The sequence below is a fragment of the Rhinopithecus roxellana genome, chromosome 13 (genome assembly GCF_007565055.1).
Source record: "Rhinopithecus roxellana isolate Shanxi Qingling chromosome 13, ASM756505v1, whole genome shotgun sequence".
NCBI classification, from domain to species: Eukaryota; Metazoa; Chordata; class Mammalia; order Primates; family Cercopithecidae; genus Rhinopithecus; species Rhinopithecus roxellana.
Genome location: NC_044561.1, coordinates 19,711,329 through 19,728,657, shown reverse-complemented (window position 1 = coordinate 19,728,657; position 17,329 = coordinate 19,711,329). Strand labels below are relative to the sequence as shown.

The 17,329-nt window shown below is 56.8% G+C and overlaps 1 protein-coding gene across 2 annotated transcripts; it reads left to right on the top strand.

Moving 5' to 3' along the window:
• Positions 1–1,319: 1,319 nt before the first annotated feature.
• Positions 1,320–17,316, top strand: SELENOO (selenoprotein O). Of its 2 annotated transcripts, XM_010361223.2 has the most exons (9): positions 1,330–1,969; positions 6,138–6,341; positions 8,343–8,523; positions 9,957–10,087; positions 10,376–10,656; positions 15,465–15,615; positions 16,390–16,575; positions 16,665–16,821; positions 16,907–17,316. In XM_010361223.2, the coding sequence occupies exons 1-9, from the start codon at positions 1,410–1,412 to the stop codon at positions 17,069–17,071; spliced, it is 2,016 nt and encodes a 671-aa protein (XP_010359525.2). In that variant the 5' UTR covers positions 1,330–1,409; the 3' UTR covers positions 17,072–17,316. The 2 variants fall into 2 exon arrangements, with proteins under 2 accessions (XP_010359523.2, XP_010359525.2); XM_010361221.2 differs by having other exon boundaries at positions 1,320–1,969; positions 16,665–17,316.
• Positions 17,317–17,329: the final 13 nt, after the last annotated feature.

Below are 17,329 nucleotides of genomic sequence, written 5' to 3'. Positions count from 1 at the left end.
CTGTTTTGTGACGTGTGGAAATGGGGTTCAGGTAATGAAGGATCCCGGCCTTTTCCCCCATGCTCCAGGGCAGCCTGTGCTGGTGGCCCTGCCGGGCCCTGGGGGACCTTGCCTGGTTTCCAGCGGAAGAGACAGGGTCACTGTCCCTCCATGCTGACCTGTGGGACCCTTCTCACCCACCAGGTGGGACGCAGGTGGCCTGCTGACACTCAAGACCCTCCATACCCAGTCCCACCAGGTTCCAGAGTGTGGACCAGACTGAGCCAGACTGGGGCCGGGGGTCCAGGAGATAGATCAGGAGGGCCCAGGGCCTGGGGAACAGGGAACAGGGATGCCCAGAGTGGCCAGGCGGGGGCTGCTGAGGAGGGAACGGTTGCTGTGGGCTGCAGGGGAGGGTTGGGCACGGGCACTTCACCACGTTGTCCCTCATCCAGTCACCTGCCCAACCCACGCAGAGGGTCCCGAGGGCTTCACCCGCAGCCCCGAAGGGGCAGAGCTGGGGTCACACAGGTCTCGGAAGCCCACGCTGTGGCCCCAGGAAAAGGTTCTGGATGTGGCTCCAGTAAGTGAAAGGTGGAGTCGCGCCGCTGCCGGAATAAAGGGAAACCACAGACAGGAGGGAGGCGCGTCCAGGATCCGCGGTCACCGGCCCCTCAGACGGTCCTCTGGGGCCGGGTCCGGAGGAGATGGAAAGCGGGGGCACCACAGGCTCGTCTGAACCCGCGCGTTCATTCGGACACACGGACCCCAAACTCCTCCCCCGGGGGTCGGGTCCTTCCAGCCAGCCGAAGAGCCCGGTGCCCGCCCAGTCCTCCGGGAGCGTCTGCGCCTGCGGCCTCGCGGGGCCTCTCCGAGCCCGGGCGCTGTTCCACGGGCGGGGCACGGGTCAAAGGCCCCTTCGTTCCTAGACGGCAGGCGAGGGGCCCGAGAGGCCGAGGCCAGGGCACAAGGTCCCCGAAAGGCGGCGCGAGGCTCCGGCGGCCCAGAGTTGCGACGGGGTCCGGGCGGGGTCCCGGCCGCCTGTGGGGCGCGGCGCTAAGCCCCGGCCCGACCCGAACGGACGTGGGTCTCGGTCCCTGCTGCCAGCGCCGGTGCAGCCGAGGAAATCCGGGGCTGCCCGAGCGGGGTCGTCGCTGGCGGTCTCGGAGGCGTTTCCGTCGGTCACCCGGCTCGCGGCAGCACGCGCCCCAAGACGCCGGCGGCCACCCCGGACGCCTCCGACCCTCCGGCAGGGAGACGCGGACAGACCGACAAGGCAGCCAATTAGAGCCCGGCCAGACACCGCGCCTCCCGCCCCCACACACCCCCACTGGCGATTGGGTTGCGGAACGCGCGGGGCGGGGCTTCCGGGCGGGGCCCGCTGGCTTCCGGGCGGGGCAGGTTGGCTTCCGGCGGGAGCGCCGCCGCGGATGGCCGCGTACAGGGCCGCTCTCGGGGGTTCGCTCGCGGCTGTCCGACTCCTGCCCCTCGGCCGCTGCCGACCGTCGCCCGCTCCCGGTTCTACCTTGTCGGGCGCCGCCATGGAGCCCGCGCCTTGCTGGCTGGCGGGGCTGCGCTTCGACAACCGCGCCCTGCGCGCGCTGCCCGTGGAAGCGCCGCCTCCTGGTCCCGAGGGCGCCCCGTCCGCACCGCGGCCGGTGCCCGGGGCCTGCTTCACCCGCGTGCGGCCCACCCCGCTGCGGCAGCCGCGTCTCGTGGCGCTGTCGGAACCCGCGCTGGCACTGCTGGGCCTGGGCGCGCCGCCCGCGGGCCAGGCCGAGGCCGAGGCCGAGGCCGCGCTGTTCTTCAGCGGCAACGCGCTCCTGCCGGGCGCTGAGCCCGCCGCGCACTGCTACTGCGGCCACCAGTTCGGCCAGTTCGCCGGGCAGCTGGGCGACGGCGCCGCCATGTACCTGGGCGAGGTGTGCACGGCGACCGGCGAGCGGTGGGAGCTGCAGCTTAAGGGCGCTGGGCCCACGCCCTTCTCCAGGTGGGCCGGGGCGGGCGAGGGGCGCGGGTGGGTCCTCCCCGCCGGGGCGCCCCTGCCCTCCACCCAGCGCGGTGTTGGGGGCGTCCCGAGGCCACTGCCAAGTGGGGCCTCCCCTCCACCCGCGGGAGCGCGGTGCTGACAGCCGCCCGCTGCCTGTGCTTATCAACCCGCTGAGGACCTTGGAGTCAGCTCCACCAGTGACGCCGCTCATGTTTACCGACGTTCGCTGGGGCTCCAAGTCCAGGGGCGGGAGCCGGGGTAAGAGGTTAGGTTAACCCTAACCCTAACCCCGCAGGTCCCCAGCCTTCCTCCGATCGCCCGTGGGGCGGGCCGCTTCGTCCAGCAGCCTCGCTCTGCTACTCACTTCATGGAGGTCTGGCCCTGACTTCCCTGCGGGTGGCCCTTTTTAACCCCGAAGTGAGGTGGCCATCGTTTAGATTTCGGGGGAGGTGGGCACACAGGTCGTCTAAGGCAGGATCTGGGTCCAGATGCCGCCAGGCCCACCGGGGAGCCATGCACGCGCCACCTACCTCTTGTGTACAGATAGCACTTCGGTCTGTTCTGCTCTTTTCCACTAAACAATGTACTTATTCCATATTGTTTACTGTTTTTGTGGAATGAGTAGGAAAACAATACGCACAAGTGTACATTTTATGTTCAGAGAAATGCTAAAGCCGCGTCTCATCCGGCCCCTCCCTGTGCTCTCATCACCTCCCCCTCCAGCGCCTGAAATGCCCCTCAGTCCCTCCGCATCCCTTCCCTGGGGCTCCGTCTGCCAAGCTAGCTCCTCAGACTGGGGTTTTCCTCACTCCCCCGTCTCCAAATCCGTTCTGTTCTGTGTCTGAGGGCAGCCTGGCCCTCCCTCCCCACCTCCAGCGACCTGCTTAGAGTTGACCCACCGGTCGCCCACGGGAGCGTTTCTGACCCTTGGAACGTGGTGGAGATGCTCAGCCTGGGGCCTGCTTATCCTGTGAGCGTTTTTTTTTTTTTACTTTTTTGTTTTTCTTTTTGGCGAACATCTTAAACTTTCGTTTTGGTGATATTTTAAGTTATAAAGACAAATTTTTTATGAGAGTAATCTGTCGCTGGAAGACACTTTTTATGTTTGAAGACTTGAGTATTAATTCAGTGCTTTCAGACCTGAGGTATGCTAGAATATATTTTCTCCTAAAAATTAAGGAGTCCTCTGACCTTTACTCAGGCCCTGCCTGTCATCCCCACAAGTGTCCTGGGGTCCCTGGCCTCACCAGTTCTCTGAGATTGAGGCTGACATCTGAAGTGGCTGTGAGAAGGAAGAGACTTGAACAGTGAAAACTGAAAAACATTACTGAAAGAAAGTAAAGAAAACATAAATAAATGGAAACATCCCTCGCACATGGGTTGGATAACTTTATATTAGAAAGACAACAGCACTCTTTGAAGAGATTCAGTACAGTCCCTATCAAAATACCAATGACAGTTTTTGCAAAAATAGAACAACCCATTCTAAAATTCACATGGGGTCAGGTGCAGTGGCTCACTCCTGTAATCCCAGCACTTTGGGAAGCCAAGGCAGGAGGATTGCTTGAGGCCAGGAGTTGGAGACCAGCCTGGGGAAACAGCAAGACCCTGTCTCTTCAAAAAAATGTTTTTTTTATTAGCTGGGCATGGTGGAGTGTGCTTCTCATTGCAGTTACTCAGGAGGCTGAGGTGGAAGAATCACTTGAGCCCAGGATTCAAGGCTGCAGTGAGCTGTGATTGTCCCATTGCACTCCAGCCTGGATGACATAGCGAGACCCTGTCTCAAAAAGTAATACAATTCATATGGAATCTCAAGGGACCCTGGATGGACAAAACCGTCTTGAAGAAAGCTGGAGGACTCATGCTTCCTGACTTCAAAACTTAGCACAAAGCCGCAATCAGCAAAACAGTATGGCATTGGCATAAGGATAGACGTGGACCAGTGGAATGGAATAAAGAGCCTAGAAGCAAACCTTCATATATATGGTCAGCAAATTGTCAACAAATGTGCTGAGACCATTCGATGGAGAAAGACTTTTCAACAAATGGTGCTGGGAAAACTGGATCCTCATGCAAAAGAATGAAGCTGGGTCCTTACCTACACCATGAACAAAGTTAACTGAAGAGTGGACCAAAGACCTAAACGTAAGAGCTAAAAGTCTTAGAGAAAATAGGGAAAATGCTTCATGACATTGGATTTGGCAGTGATTTCTCAGCTGTGACACAAAAGGCACAGGCAACTAAAGAAATAGGCAAACAGGACTTCACGAACACTTTAAAAATTATGCATAAAAATACAGTATTAACAGTAAAAATGCAGCCCACAGAATGGGAGGAAATATTTGCAATTCATGTATTTGGTACGTGAGTAATATCCAGAATATACAGAGAACTCTCAAAACTCAACAACGGGAAAAAAAAACCAATTCAAAAATGGACTGGGAGGCTGAGACAGGAGAATCACTTGAACCCAGGAGGCGGAGGTTGCAGTGAGCTGAGATCGCACCACTGTCCCTGGGTGACAGAGCAAGACCTTGTCACCAAAAAAAAAAAAAATGTAAGTTAAGAAGTGTTGAGGCTGTGGAGAAAGTGGAACCCTTCTGCACTGCTGTGGGAATGTGAAATGATGCGGTGCTGTGGAAAACAGTGTAGAAGTTCCTCAAATAACTAAAAATAGAATCACCATGTGATTCAGCAGTCCTGCTTCAAGAGCAGGCTCTCAGGGAGACATTTGTATACCGATATTCATAGCCAAAAGGCAGAACAAGTGTCTATCAGCAGATGAATGGAATATTATTCATCCTTAAGAAAGAAGATGCTGACATGCTACAACATGGATGAACCTTGAGGGCATGCTGCAGAGTGAAATAAACTGGTCACAGAAAGACAAATCCTGTGCGATTCCACTTACCTGAGGTACCTAGAGAGCCACATTCATAGAGACAAAGAAGAATGGTAGGTGCCAGGGGCTGGAGGTGCCAGGGCTGGAGGGAGTAGAGGAATCGGGAGCTAGGGTTTAATGGGGACAAAGTTTCAATTTCACAAGACAGTTTTCTGGACATGGATGGGGGTGATGGTTGTGCAACATTGTGGATGTATTTAATAGCAGTGATCTGTACACTTAAAAACGGCTAAGGTGGGCTGGGTGCAGTGGCTCATGCCTGTAACCTCGTACTTTTGAGAGGCCAAGGTGAGAGGATCGCTTGAGCCCACGAGTTCAAGACTAGCGTGGGCAACATAATGAAACCCCATCTTTCCAAAAAGTAAGATAAGAATTAGCCGAGCCTGGCAGCAGTGCCTGTAGTCCCATCTACTTGGCAGGCTGAGGCGAGAGGGTGGTGCTGCAGTGAGCCAGGTTTGTGCCACTGCACTCCAGGCTAAGTGACAAGAGTGAGACCCTGTCTTTAAAAAACAAACAAGAGAAAGTGGTTTAAGATGGTAAATTTATTTTGTGTGTATTTTACCACAGTGAAAATAATTGAAGAAAAAGAGGGCAGTCATCTGGCCCTCAGCTCTCACATCCCCTTCCCCAGGTGTGTCCGAGGCCCTGGCCTCAGCAGTTCTGCAGGACGTGAGGTGGAGACCAGGGCCCTGAAGATGTATGGGGAAGGCAATGCGAGACCTGGGGGTCAGAAGTGGCTGAGTGCCCTGAGGCCAGTGCTGTTGGAGCCTCAAGGGGTGGGTTTTTCGGGGCGGGCAGCTGGCTTCTCTGCCCTGCCTCCTCCCACTGTGGGTATGAGGGCTCTGGCAGGCACAGAGGAGCTCATTCCTTGGCTGGCCTATACCTGGGCACCCGTCCTGGTGCAGACAAAGGCTGTTGTGTCCCATGGGGCAGGGCTGCCCCAGGCCCTTTGCCCCCGCTGCGCAGTCACACAGTCTTGGCTTCTGCTGCAGAATCCTCGTCCTGGGCAGGAAGACAGACTCCTGCATGTGTTCAGGCCCATTTTTACCAGAGGCTGTGCCGACAGCCTGCTGGGGTGTGCCATTGCTGGAACTGGGCGGTGTTGGAGGCTCACGAGGCACCTCACGTCACCTGGGATGGGCGGTTTTCAGGGACGTGTGAGCTGCTCACGTTACATGCGTTCCCTTCTTTCCGTGTGCTGCCTGGAATCTTGGTGTTGGGTGATTCCTCCCCGGCCCACGTAGTGAGCTCTGTGTTTGGTTTCAGACAGGCCGATGGTCGCAAGGTCCTGCGGTCAAGCATCCGGGAGTTCCTGTGCAGCGAAGCCATGTTCCACCTGGGGGTCCCCACCACACGGGCCGGTGCCTGTGTCACGTCCGAGTCCACGGTGGTGCGCGACGTGTTCTATGATGGTAATCCCAAATATGAACAATGCACGGTTGTGTTGCGTATAGCTTCCACTTTCATAAGGTAATGCCGGGGTCCTTTAGGCCTGTCTACACACGCTTGCTTAGAGAGTCCTAGGAGATCTGGGCCTGTGCTGCTGGGATTCTGGTAGAAACACACTCTCAGATGACCGCCTTGGCCTCTTCTGAAAGTCTAGCCTGTCCCTGGCAGCCTCAGAAGCTGCCTGTTTGCACAGTAGCTGCGTAGCGCCCACTGGGAGGGGTCTGAGTGCAAAGGCATTTGGTGCTCACTTGGGACACTTGTGCTAAGGCCTCCCACGTGCCCGTCCAGGCCCTCGTTGTGGCCAGAGATGGGCCTGCGGGAGCTGGCATGTCTGAAAGCACCAGCAGGGGGGTCCAGGGCCACGGGCACCAGAGAAGGGTCCCTGCCTGGTGCTTCTGGGGAGGAGGGGCTCCCTGAGCCTGTGGCTGGGGACAGTGTCCAGAACTGTTTGCTGGAGTTTATGACAAGGAACTACTTAGACTTGACTGAGGAAATGGCCATTGAAGAAGCAGGAGCCACAAGTGTGCTGAGCCCGGTGTCCTGCTCGTGCTTTCTGATCTGATGGTCAGTTGCTCGTTGGTCTGGAGTCCTGGGCTGGCTCCTGTCTGACGTGAGCCATCAGTTACCAGTTTTTTTTCTTTTTTTTTTTTGAGATGGAGTCTCGCTCTGTCACCCAGGCTGGAGTGCAGTGGGGCGATCTCGGCTCACTGCAAGCTCCACCGCCCGGGTTCAAGCGATTCTCCTGCCTCAGCCTCCCGAGTAGCTGGGACCACAGGCGCCCACCACCACATCCAGCTAAGTTTTGTATTTTTAGTAGAGACAGGGTTTCTCCGTGTTGGCCAGGCTGGTCTCGAACTCCTGACCTCTGGTGATTCACCCACCTTGGCCTCCCAAAGTGCTGGAATTACAGGCCTGAGCCACTGCACCCAGCCCCCAGCCATCAGTTTTTGATGTCACCTTGTCACCTGGTGACTAGCACTTCCTCCTGAACACCTGAGCGTAGAGTTGTCTGTTGGTCTCGCGGCCCCATCCCGCCCGGGACACCAGCCGCCCACCCCTGAGGCTGCCTGTGGGCCTCTGGCCTTTCCTGTCCTGCGGTGGTGGGGACGGAAGGATCTGGGGCAGCAACTTCCTCTGAGGCCCCGCCCAGTGGCAGTGCTGGCATCATCGTGAAGTCCATCCTGTGTGGCACGCAGCATCCCTGCCCTGGGCCTGCTGGTTGCCAGTAGTAACCCCAGTTGTGACCATGAAAATGTGTCCAGACCTTGCCTGATGTCGGCTGGGGGACGGTCACCCTGGGGGCCAGCTGTTGCTGGTGTTCACAGACGTGTCCGCAGCCGCTGACTCTCCTCACACCCCTGCCCGAGGATGCGGCGGCAGGCCACGCCCCTCACGTGTAAGACCTGCAGAAAACCCTCCTCGTGGGGTGGGGGTGGGGGTGCAGGGGTGTTGGTGATTTCTAACCCTGTGGGCCTCCCCCGCGCGTGCTCCAGACTGTGCAGACAGGGCCTGGTCATGGCTGGATGTTGACCAAAAGTGGAATATGTCTGTGTTGGTGTCAGGTAGAGCCATGGTGCATTCTGTTTGGTGGTTTGCTTTTGTTTTAATCAAGTAAGATTTAATAACCGCAGCAGGCCGGGTGCGGTGGTTCATGCCTGTAATCCCAGCACTTTGGGAGGCCGAGGCGGGTGGATCATGAGGTCAGGAGTTTGAGACCAGCCTGACCAACATGGTGAAACCCCGTCTCTACTAAAAATACAAAAATTAGCCAGGTGTGGTGGCGTGTGCCTATAATCCCAGCTACTCAGGAGGCTGAGGCAGGAAAATCACTTGAACCCAGGAGTTGGAGGTTGCGGTGAGCCGAGATCGCGCCATTGCACTCCAGCCTGGGCAACAAGAGCGAGACTCCGTCTCAAAAAAAAAAAAAAAAAAATAGCCACAACAACGTCTTTTTCTTTTTCTTATTTTCACAAGGAGTCGGGGTCAGGTTTGACCTGTTGACAACTCGGGTCTTCCCTCCAGGTTTGGATCCTTTGAGATTTTTAAGTCCGCAGATGAGCACACAGGGCGTGCAGGCCCCAGCGTGGGGAGGAACGACATTCGTGTGCAGCTGCTTGACTATGTCATCAGCTCCTTTTATCCTGAGATCCAGGCTGCTCACGCCAGCGACCGCGTGCAGAGAAACGCTGCCTTCTTCCGGGAGGTCAGTGGGCTGCAGGCCGCCCCTCCCTGTGGGTGGGTGCTGGGTGTCCTCGCCTGTGCTGAAGACACCCTCATTGTGGCCGGAGGACAAAGGCTTTTACCCAGCCTCCCCACCCTTCTCTGAGCTCCCCCTCCTGTCCGCAAACCCCATCACGTGTGCCCTGGGACAAACCTGAAACTCCCCCGGGCTCAGTGGCATTGGGGGCCCCGGGCGTGCTCTCCTGCTGGTAACCCTGCAGGGCCAGCGCGGGGCGGGGGCGCGGGGTGGAAGCACCATGGGTGCTGGGCACCTCCCATGTGGGTCGACACGTCTTGATGCCCAGGGCAGCCAGTCGGGTCCTGACTGGGGAGATGCTGAGTGCCTGCCTTGGGTCTGGGTCCCTGCCCCACGGTCTGATGGCATCGTCCTTGTCACAGGGCATTCAGTGCACGGTGGGGGAACCTGGCGCCTCACCTGGCTGGGCTGGGGGCCTGCAGCATCAGTGGGGTCAGACCAAGTTGGGGTTCGGGGGACCGGGCACAGCATCTTCTTTGAGAAGCCTCAGGCTATCCCTGGAGCAGCTGCAGCCAGGGCCGTGTGGGGAGCCACTTTGCCATGTGGCTGGAGGCCGTTGAGCTGCCGTCAGCAGAAGTGGGCGCGAGGCAGGTGCTCCTGGGGTTGTGTCCTGTCCCGGCTGCGTCCCTTCAGTCCACCCCAGCCGTGCTCCGTGTCGGGGGTGACAGGGCTGCAGAAGGCCGGGAGGAGCCGCTGGGGGCAGCCTGGTACTCCGGCATAGACAGCGTGGGTGGTCAGGGCAGGTCACTCTGCCCCTCTGAGCCTCAGTCTTCTGCCAGGACGCAGGGAGGACAGCACTGACTGCCTCCCAGGAGCGTTGGTGGCCTGGCAGGAGCGGGGCAGTGTCAGGCCTGTGTTGAGCAGGGCCAGTGGGGCCTTCAGTGCACCCTGCATCTTGGGGGCTCCTGGCCCCCGTTCGTTGGCCCCTATTCTCAAGGTTGCCGGTGCTGGGCTGAGTGGGGACTGCTGTCTGGTTGGAGGGGCCAGGCCGGCAGGGTGGTGGTGGCACCGGGATGGACAGTGGCCTGGCCCTGGGGCAGGTGTGGCCCCTCAGTGAGCTGACCCTTCCCTGCTTCTTTGGGGTCTCTACTGGGCCTGAGTCTGGGGTTCCCTGATTTTTCTAGTTTGGGTAAAAGCCGAATTTTGTGAGCATATAAAAGAGTGGATGCTGTGAGTGGGCTTGAGAACCCTTGAAACACACTGCATTGCCACGCTGTGGTGGAGGCGGTGACAGGACGTCGGGACAGATTGCCCAGAAGTACCAGAGTGAGAGCCACTCAGTGAAGCACAGCTGGTTTCCGGGAGGGGAAGGATGGACACAAGTGGGGGGGTCTGGTCAGGACCCGGAGGAGGGAGCAAACACGCTGTCCCGCCCCCAGGTGACACGGCGCACGGCGTGGATGGTGGCTGAGTGGCAGTGCGTGGGCTTCTGCCACGGCGTGCTCAACACCGACAACATGAGCATCCTGGGGCTCACCATCGACTACGGGCCCTTCGGCTTCCTGGACAGGTAAGTGGCTGGGGGGGCGCGAGCTGCATGAAGCCTGCTGCCCCCAGGCACTGGCCCATGATGCCGGAGGGGAAGCCGACGGGGCTGGGGGCTGATGTAGGAAGTAGAGAGTCCAGGGCAATACTGGAGACCTTGGGCGGAAGCTGTTGAGACAGGACCCCTGTGGGACAGGGCCAGAGAGCCATGGCCACGTGGGAACTTCCTCTGGGCCTCCCCTCCAGGGTGCCTGCACCATCTCCTGGGAACTTCCCCTCAGTCAGGGCATGGCTCTCTTGCCCTGTGTGGCAGGTATGACCCTGACCACGTGTGCAATGCCTCCGACAACACCGGCCGCTACGCATACAGCAAGCAGCCCGAGGTGTGCAAGTGGAACCTGCAGAAGCTGGCCGAGGCCCTGCAGCCAGAGCTGCCCCTGGAGCTGGGTGAGGCCATCCTGGCCGAGGAGTTTGACGTCGAGTTCCAAAGGCACTACATGCAGAAGATGCGCAGGAAGCTAGGCCTTGTGCAGGTGGAGCTGGAGGAAGACAGGGCGCTGGTGTCCAAGCTCCTGGAGACCATGCACCTGACCGGTGAGTGACCCAGCCATGCCCACAGCGAGACGCTTCCTGTGCTGTTGTGGTTAGAGATGGTTTACCTTCCAGCTTCCAGTTTCCAAGTGCACAGTCACTCCTTGGGCCCGCCCCAGCCCCTGGCACCCCCATTCTACTCTCTGTCTTTATGAATTTGGTGAATCTAGGGGCCTCCTGCGAGTGGAATCATATAGTGTTTGTTCCTTGGTGACTGCTTATTTCACTTAGTAGAAGGTTCTCAATGTTTACCCAGGTTCATATCAGGATTTTATTCCATTTGAAGTCTGAGAAGCATCCCGTTGCGTGGACAGGCCACAGTTTGCTTATCCATGACCTACTGGCGTACACGTTCCTCTTCTGGCTGTTGTGTACGGTATCTTGTGTGTTGTGTGCAGTGCTGCCGTGAAAGTGAGTGCAAAGCTCTCTGATCCTTGCTCTCAGTGCTGTGGTGTACAGCTGGTAGGACTGCTGGGTTATATGGATGGCTCACTGGGGTGCCCTAGCTAGGACGTGGGTGTTGAAGAGAAGTAGCTGAGATGGGCATCCTTTTCGTGTTCCTAACCTTCGGGAAAAAGTGTTCAGTGTTTCACCCATTGAGTGTAATGTTAGCTGTGGACTTTTTAACATACAGCTTTTACCATGCTGAAGTTTTCTTTCAGAGTGCCTTTACCATGAAAGGCTATTGCATTTTATCAAATGCTTTTTCCTGCAATGAAGATGGTCATGTGATTTTATTATTTCATTCATATCTCCTTGCATTCTGGGGATAAATTTTACCTGGTCCTTTTAATATGTTATATAATTATTGGTTTTTTTTTTTTTTTTTTTTTTGAGACGGAGTCTCGCTCTGTCGCCCGGGCTGGAGTGCAGTGGCCGGATCTCAGCTCACTGCAAGCTCCGCCTCCCGGGTTTACGCCATTCTCCTGCCTCAGCCTCCCGTAATTATTGTTTTTTAATATTTTTTGAGACGGACTTTCACTCTCGTTGCCCAGGCTGGAGTGCAATGGCATGATCTTGGCTCACTGCAGCCTCTACCTCCCGGGTTGGTTCAAGTGATTCTCCTGCCGCAGTCTCTCAAGTAGCTGGGATCACAGGCACCCGCCACCACGCCCGGCTAATTTTGTATTTTTAGTGGAGATGGGGTTTCTCCGTGTTGGTCAGGCTGGTCTCGAACTCCCGACCTCAGGTGATCCGCCCGCCTCGGCCTCCCAAAGTGCTGGGATTGCAGGCGTGCGCCACCGCGCCCGGCCATGTGCTGTATGATTACTTTAATACACTGAATTTTGCGAGTATTTTGAGGATTTTCGCGTCCGTATGCGTAAGGGATACTGGCTTATGGTTTTGTCTTTTCTTTAGTGTATGGCTTTGATGTCAAGGTGCTGGCCTCAGGGTGAGTTAGGAGGTATTCCCCCATCTTCCATTTTTTTCTTCAAAGTTTGCGAAGGATTTTTTGCCATTTGTTCTTAAGAGTATTTGGTAGAATTCACCAGTGAAGCCATCTGGTCCTGGCCTTTTCTTTGTTGGAAAAATTTGGATTACTCATCAGTCTCCTTGCTTGTCTTAAATCAATTTAGATTTTCCTTTCTTCTTGAGTCAGTTTTGGTAATTTGTGTTTCTAGAAATTTTCTGTGTCATGTAGTTTGTCCATGTCTTGTATGTAATTTTGGCATACAATTGTTCATAACAGTTTTTTAAAAACAATTTTATTGTGGTAGGAACACCACATGGATCTATCCTCTTAAATTGTGGAGTGCACAGGAGGTGCACAGAGCATCATAGCTGACGCAGGAGCAGTGCTGTACAGCTGAGCCCTGCAGCTTGTTCACATCTGCAACCCAAACCCTGTGCGAGCCGATTACCAGCTCCCCGTTCCCCTCCCTACAGCCCCTGGTAGCAACCACTCTGCTCTGAGTCTGTGAACCTGACTGCTCTAAACCCTTCGTGTAAGTGGAGTTCTGCAGTGTGTGTCTCCTCTGTTTTTCAGTCTATTATCTCCCTCTAATCTTGGCTCTTCTTTCTCCAGTTCCTTAGGCGTGAGGTGAGGTAACTGATTGCAGATCTTCTTCAGTGTAGCCATTTACAGCTGTGCATGTCCTTCTGGTCACTGCTTTTGCTGTGTCCATCAATTTTGGTATGTTGTGTTTTGTGTTTTTTTGGTTTTTAGACGGAGTCTCGCTCTGTCGCCCAAGCTGGAGTGCAGTGGCACGATCTTGGCTCACTGCAACCTCTGCCTCCCAGGCTCAAGTGATTCTCTGCCTTCAGCCTCCCAAGTAGCTGGGACTACCGGCATGCTCCACCACACCCGGCTAATTTTTGTATTGTTAGTAGAGATGGGGCTTTACCATGTTGGCCAGGCTGGTCTCCAACGCCTGACCACAAGTGATCTGCCTGCCTCGGCCTCCCAAAGTGCTGGGATTCCAGGGATGAGCCACCGCACTCAGCCAGTGTGTTGTGTTTTTAAATGATTTCTAGCTTCATTCCATCGTGGCTAGAGATGTCAGCCTTTTTAGGTTTATTACAACTTGTTTTGTGGCTTATCTTGGAGAACGTCCCGTGTGCCCTGGAGAAGACGGTATGTTCTGTTCTGCTGGGCGGAGTGTTCTGTGTATATGCCTGTTTGGTCTTATTGGTTTAGGCTATTGTTCAGGTCTTCCATTTCTCATTGATCTTCTGTCTAGACGCTTTTGTTTTTTTTTTTTTGAGACGGAGTCTCGCTCTGTTGCCCAGGCCAGGCTGGAGTGCAGCAGGCGTGATCTTGGCTCACTGCAAGCTCCGCCCCACCGGTTCACGCATTCTCCTGCCGCAGCCTCCGGAGTAGCTGGGACTACAGGCGCCCGCCACCTCGCCCGGCTAATTTTTTGTACTTTTAGTCGAGACGGGGTTTCTCCGTGTTAGCCAGGATGGTTTTGATCTCCTGACCTCGTGATCTGCCCGTCTCGGCCTCCCAAAGTGCTGGGATTCCAGGCGTGAGCCACGGCGCCCGGCGCTAGATGGTCTGTCCATTTTTAATGGTGTGTTTAAGTCTCCAGCTCTTACTACAGATACAACTGTTTGTTCTCTGTCCCTTCCATTCTGCCAACGTTCGTACATTTTGGGGCTTTCTTATTGGGTGCATGCAGGTGCATGTTTATAATTTTTACATTTTATTGATGAACTGACTCTTAACTGTATATAATGCTGTTTCTTGTAACTATTTTTTTTTGTTGAGGGTGGGTGTCTCTCACTTTGTTGCCGAGGCTGGAGTGCAGTGGCACAGTCACAGCTCACGGCAGCTTCCACCTCCCGTGCTCCAGTTATCTGCTCCCGCCTCAGCCTACCACGTAGCTAGGATTACAGGGGTAAGCTACCTTTCCCGGCCCTTCCGACAATTTTTTATTTAAAATCTTCTGTGGCCAGGCGTGGTGGATCATGTCTGTAATTCCAACACTTTGGGAGGCCAAGGCGGGCCGGATCACCAGAGGACAAGAGTTTGAGAGCAGCTTGGCCAACATAGTGAAACTCATCTCTACTAAAAATACAAAGATTAGCCAGGCATGGTGGTGGGCGCCTGTAATCCCAGCTACTCAGGAGGCTGAGGCAGGAGAATCACTTGAACGCGAGAGGCAGAGGTTGCAGTGAGCTGAGATCATGCCACTGCACTCCAGCCCAGGCGACAAGAGCGAGACTCCATCTCAAAAATACAAAAACAAAAACAAAAATTAGCCGGGCCTGGTGGCAGGTGCCTGTAATCCCAGCTACTCGGGAGGCTGAGGCAGGAGAATTGCTGGAACCCGGGAGGCGGAGGTTGCAGTGAGCCGAGATTGCACCACTGCACTCCAGCCCGGGCAACAGAGCGAGACTCCGTCTCAAAAAATAGGAAACTTACCTGATGGGAGTATAATAGTCACCTCAGCTCTCTTTAGGTTACTCTTTGCCTGGGTTTCTTCATCCTTTCACTTCCAGCCTGTTCGTGTCTTTGAACATCTTGCAGATCGTGTGGTGACAGCATGGAAATGGTCTTTTCACCCACTTTGCCAAGCTGCCTTTCACTGGAGAGATCAATCCATTTGCTTTCAAATTACTGATAAGGAACTACCTCTGCCATGCTTTTCGTCCGTCACGTTCTCTGTTGCTGCCTTTGTGTGTAGTTGACTTTTTTGTAGCATGTTGCTTTGGCTCCCTTCTCAGTTTTAGACATCATCTTAGGGTCACTGTGGTTTTGAGACAGCTGTTTTCCGGAGTCGGGGAGCATCGCAGTGTCTGTCACAAGTTGGGCCTTTTGCAGGCTGGTGACAGCTTCTCCTCAACACTCGCTAGCTCCTAAAGCAGGCAGTCGTGACTGAGGATGTGAGGGCTGGGCAGCAGCCTCTGTGCCTCTTTGGTGTTAGCCCACTTCACAGGTGACTTGCAGGGCAAGAGCAAGTGGTAGCCGCCTGGGCAGTGGATGGGTGGAGGAGTGGGGTGTGGAGGGCTCAGGAGTCCCCGGACCAGTGCTGAGCAGGGCTCATGTGGCACCTGTGCTGGGGGCAGCGTTTGGGTCCATGTGGGTCTCTGTGGCATCCTTGCTGGGTGTGGGTCCGTGTGGCATTGTGCTGAGGTGAGGGTGTGGGTCCCTGGGGTAGTGTGTGGGTCTGTATGGCACCTGTGCCAGGTGGAGGGTGTGGGTTGGGGATCGTGTGGGTCCATGCTGGGGTGGGGGTGGGGGGTGGAGCATCTGGGTCCATGCAGCACGTGTGCTGGCCAGGGGGAGGGTTGGGGGGGTCTGTACGGCACCAGGACAGGGACCCTGGGCCTTCTGCTTCCAGCTCCCTGAGCAGCCTGTGTTCCAGGTGCTGACTTCACAAACACCTTCTTCTTGCTGAGCTCCTTCCCAGTGGAGCTGGAGTCGCCAGGCCTGGCGGAGTTCCTGGCCAGGCTGATGGAGCAGTGTGCCTCCCTGGAGGAGCTGAGGCTGGCCTTCCGGCCCCAGATGGATCCCCGGTGGGTACTCAGTTCCTACTTCCTTGGATTTGTTTCCAGAAAGGGAGGCACAATCAGAAACAGGCTGGAGGAGAAGCTGGAGGCAGGGCTGGTTGGTGCCCAGGTGGCTGCTCCGCTCCCAGGGACAGGCGCAGTCAGGGCGTCTCTGTGGTGCTGGGGCCCTTTGGTCACAGAGGAGAGGGCGGCGAGGCTGACACAGGTGTGAGGGGAGATGATGGTCTCTGCTGTGGTTGGGCCTCAGGGAAAGCCTCTGGGTTTCCAGGGAGGATGGGCTCCCAGAGGTCAGGCTTTCCCACACCATCTTCCAAAGGGAAGGGCTGCCCCGTGTGAAGAGTCCCGCCCATGTAGGCTGAGACGCGGAAAGTCTTGTTGCTTTTAACTTAAAAAACAAGACTAGTGGGGTTGGCTGGGAGCGCCGGCCAGCAGGCCCTGCTGAGCGTGAAACCCCCTCCACTGGAGAGAGGGTGGCCCTAGCCCACCTGGACCCTTCTGGAAATGAGGGAAGTGCTAATAGCAGTGCCCGTCCCACAAGCATTAAACTCTGGAGGCGGAGACTCTCCAGCAGAAAGCTGGGCAGCAGAGCATGGACGTGACTGGTGTGTGTCCACTGGGTCCATCCCTGCTAGTGGAGTTCAAGGGACCTTGGGGACTGGGCTGCTTGGGCCCTTGGACTCCAGGTGAGCCATGAGAGCAGCCTGGGGCAGGAGGAGCAGCTGCCTGCAGGGCAGGGACACGGTCAGGGGCCACCTCCCAGACACCCTGGCCTCCCCACAGGCAGCTATCCATGATGCTGATGCTGGCACAGTCAAACCCGCAGCTGTTCGCACTCATGGGCACCCGGGCGGGCATCGCCAGGGAGCTGGAGCGTGTGGAGCAGCAGTCTCGGCTGGAGCAGCTGAGCATGGCAGAGCTGCAGAGCAGGAACCAGGGCCACTGGGCCGACTGGCTGCAGGCGTACAGGTGAGCCCTGCATCCACGGTCACCTGGTGGGGGGTGCTGCTGGGAAAGTCCAGCCCGGCTCTGACTCCAGAGCCCGGCTGTGACTCCAGAGCCCGGCTGGACAAGGACCTGGAAGGTGCCGGGGATGCGACTGCTTGGCAGGCTGAGCGTGTGCGCGTGATGCACGCCAACAACCCCAAGTACGTACTGAGGAACTACATCGCGCAGAACGCCATCGAGGCTGCTGAGCGTGGGGACTTCTCAGAGGCAAGCACAGGCCTGTCCCTGTGGTCCTTGGGGGGGGGGGGGGGGGGGCTGGCCCTGGACCCCTCTCACCCTCATGATCCTCCAGGTGCGGCGGGTGCTGAAGCTGCTGGAGAACCCTTACCACTGCGAGGCAGGGGCTGCCACAGATCCCGAGGCCACGGAGGCCGATGGAGCGGACGGCAGGCAGCGCTCCTACAGCAGTAAGCCCCCGCTCTGGGCAGCAGAACTGTGTGTGACATGATCTTCCTAATGGCCTCGGCACGCTCCACACCCCTGGAGCCTCCCGAGGCCCCCGTGTGCTGCCGAGTGGCTGAGACAGTGCCGGGCTGCCTTCTGCACTGGGGGATCCTGCCCGGGCCCATGCACACCTGTCTTTCCATGATGGCAGAGACATCCAGTCAGGACCTGACCTGTCTCTGTTTGAGGCCAGCTCAGCAGTGCAGCCTGGTCCCTGGGGGCTGGACCCAGGCTCCTAAATAAACCAGCAGCTCCCTCAGGCCCATCTGTG

What these genes read in the sequence shown, in the direction of transcription:
- SELENOO (XM_010361221.2), top strand. Translation starts at nt 1,410, where the DNA reads ATGGCCGCGTACAGGGCCGCTCTCGGGGGTTCGCTCGCGGCTGTCCGA. An exon ending in ACGCTGCCTTCTTCCGGGAG is followed by an intron (nt 8,524 to 9,956) that starts GTCAGTGGGCTG and finishes TCCCGCCCCCAG; the next exon opens with GTGACACGGCGCACGGCGTG. An exon ending in CGGCCCCAGATGGATCCCCG is followed by an intron (nt 15,616 to 16,389) that starts GTGGGTACTCAG and finishes GCCTCCCCACAG; the next exon opens with GCAGCTATCCATGATGCTGA.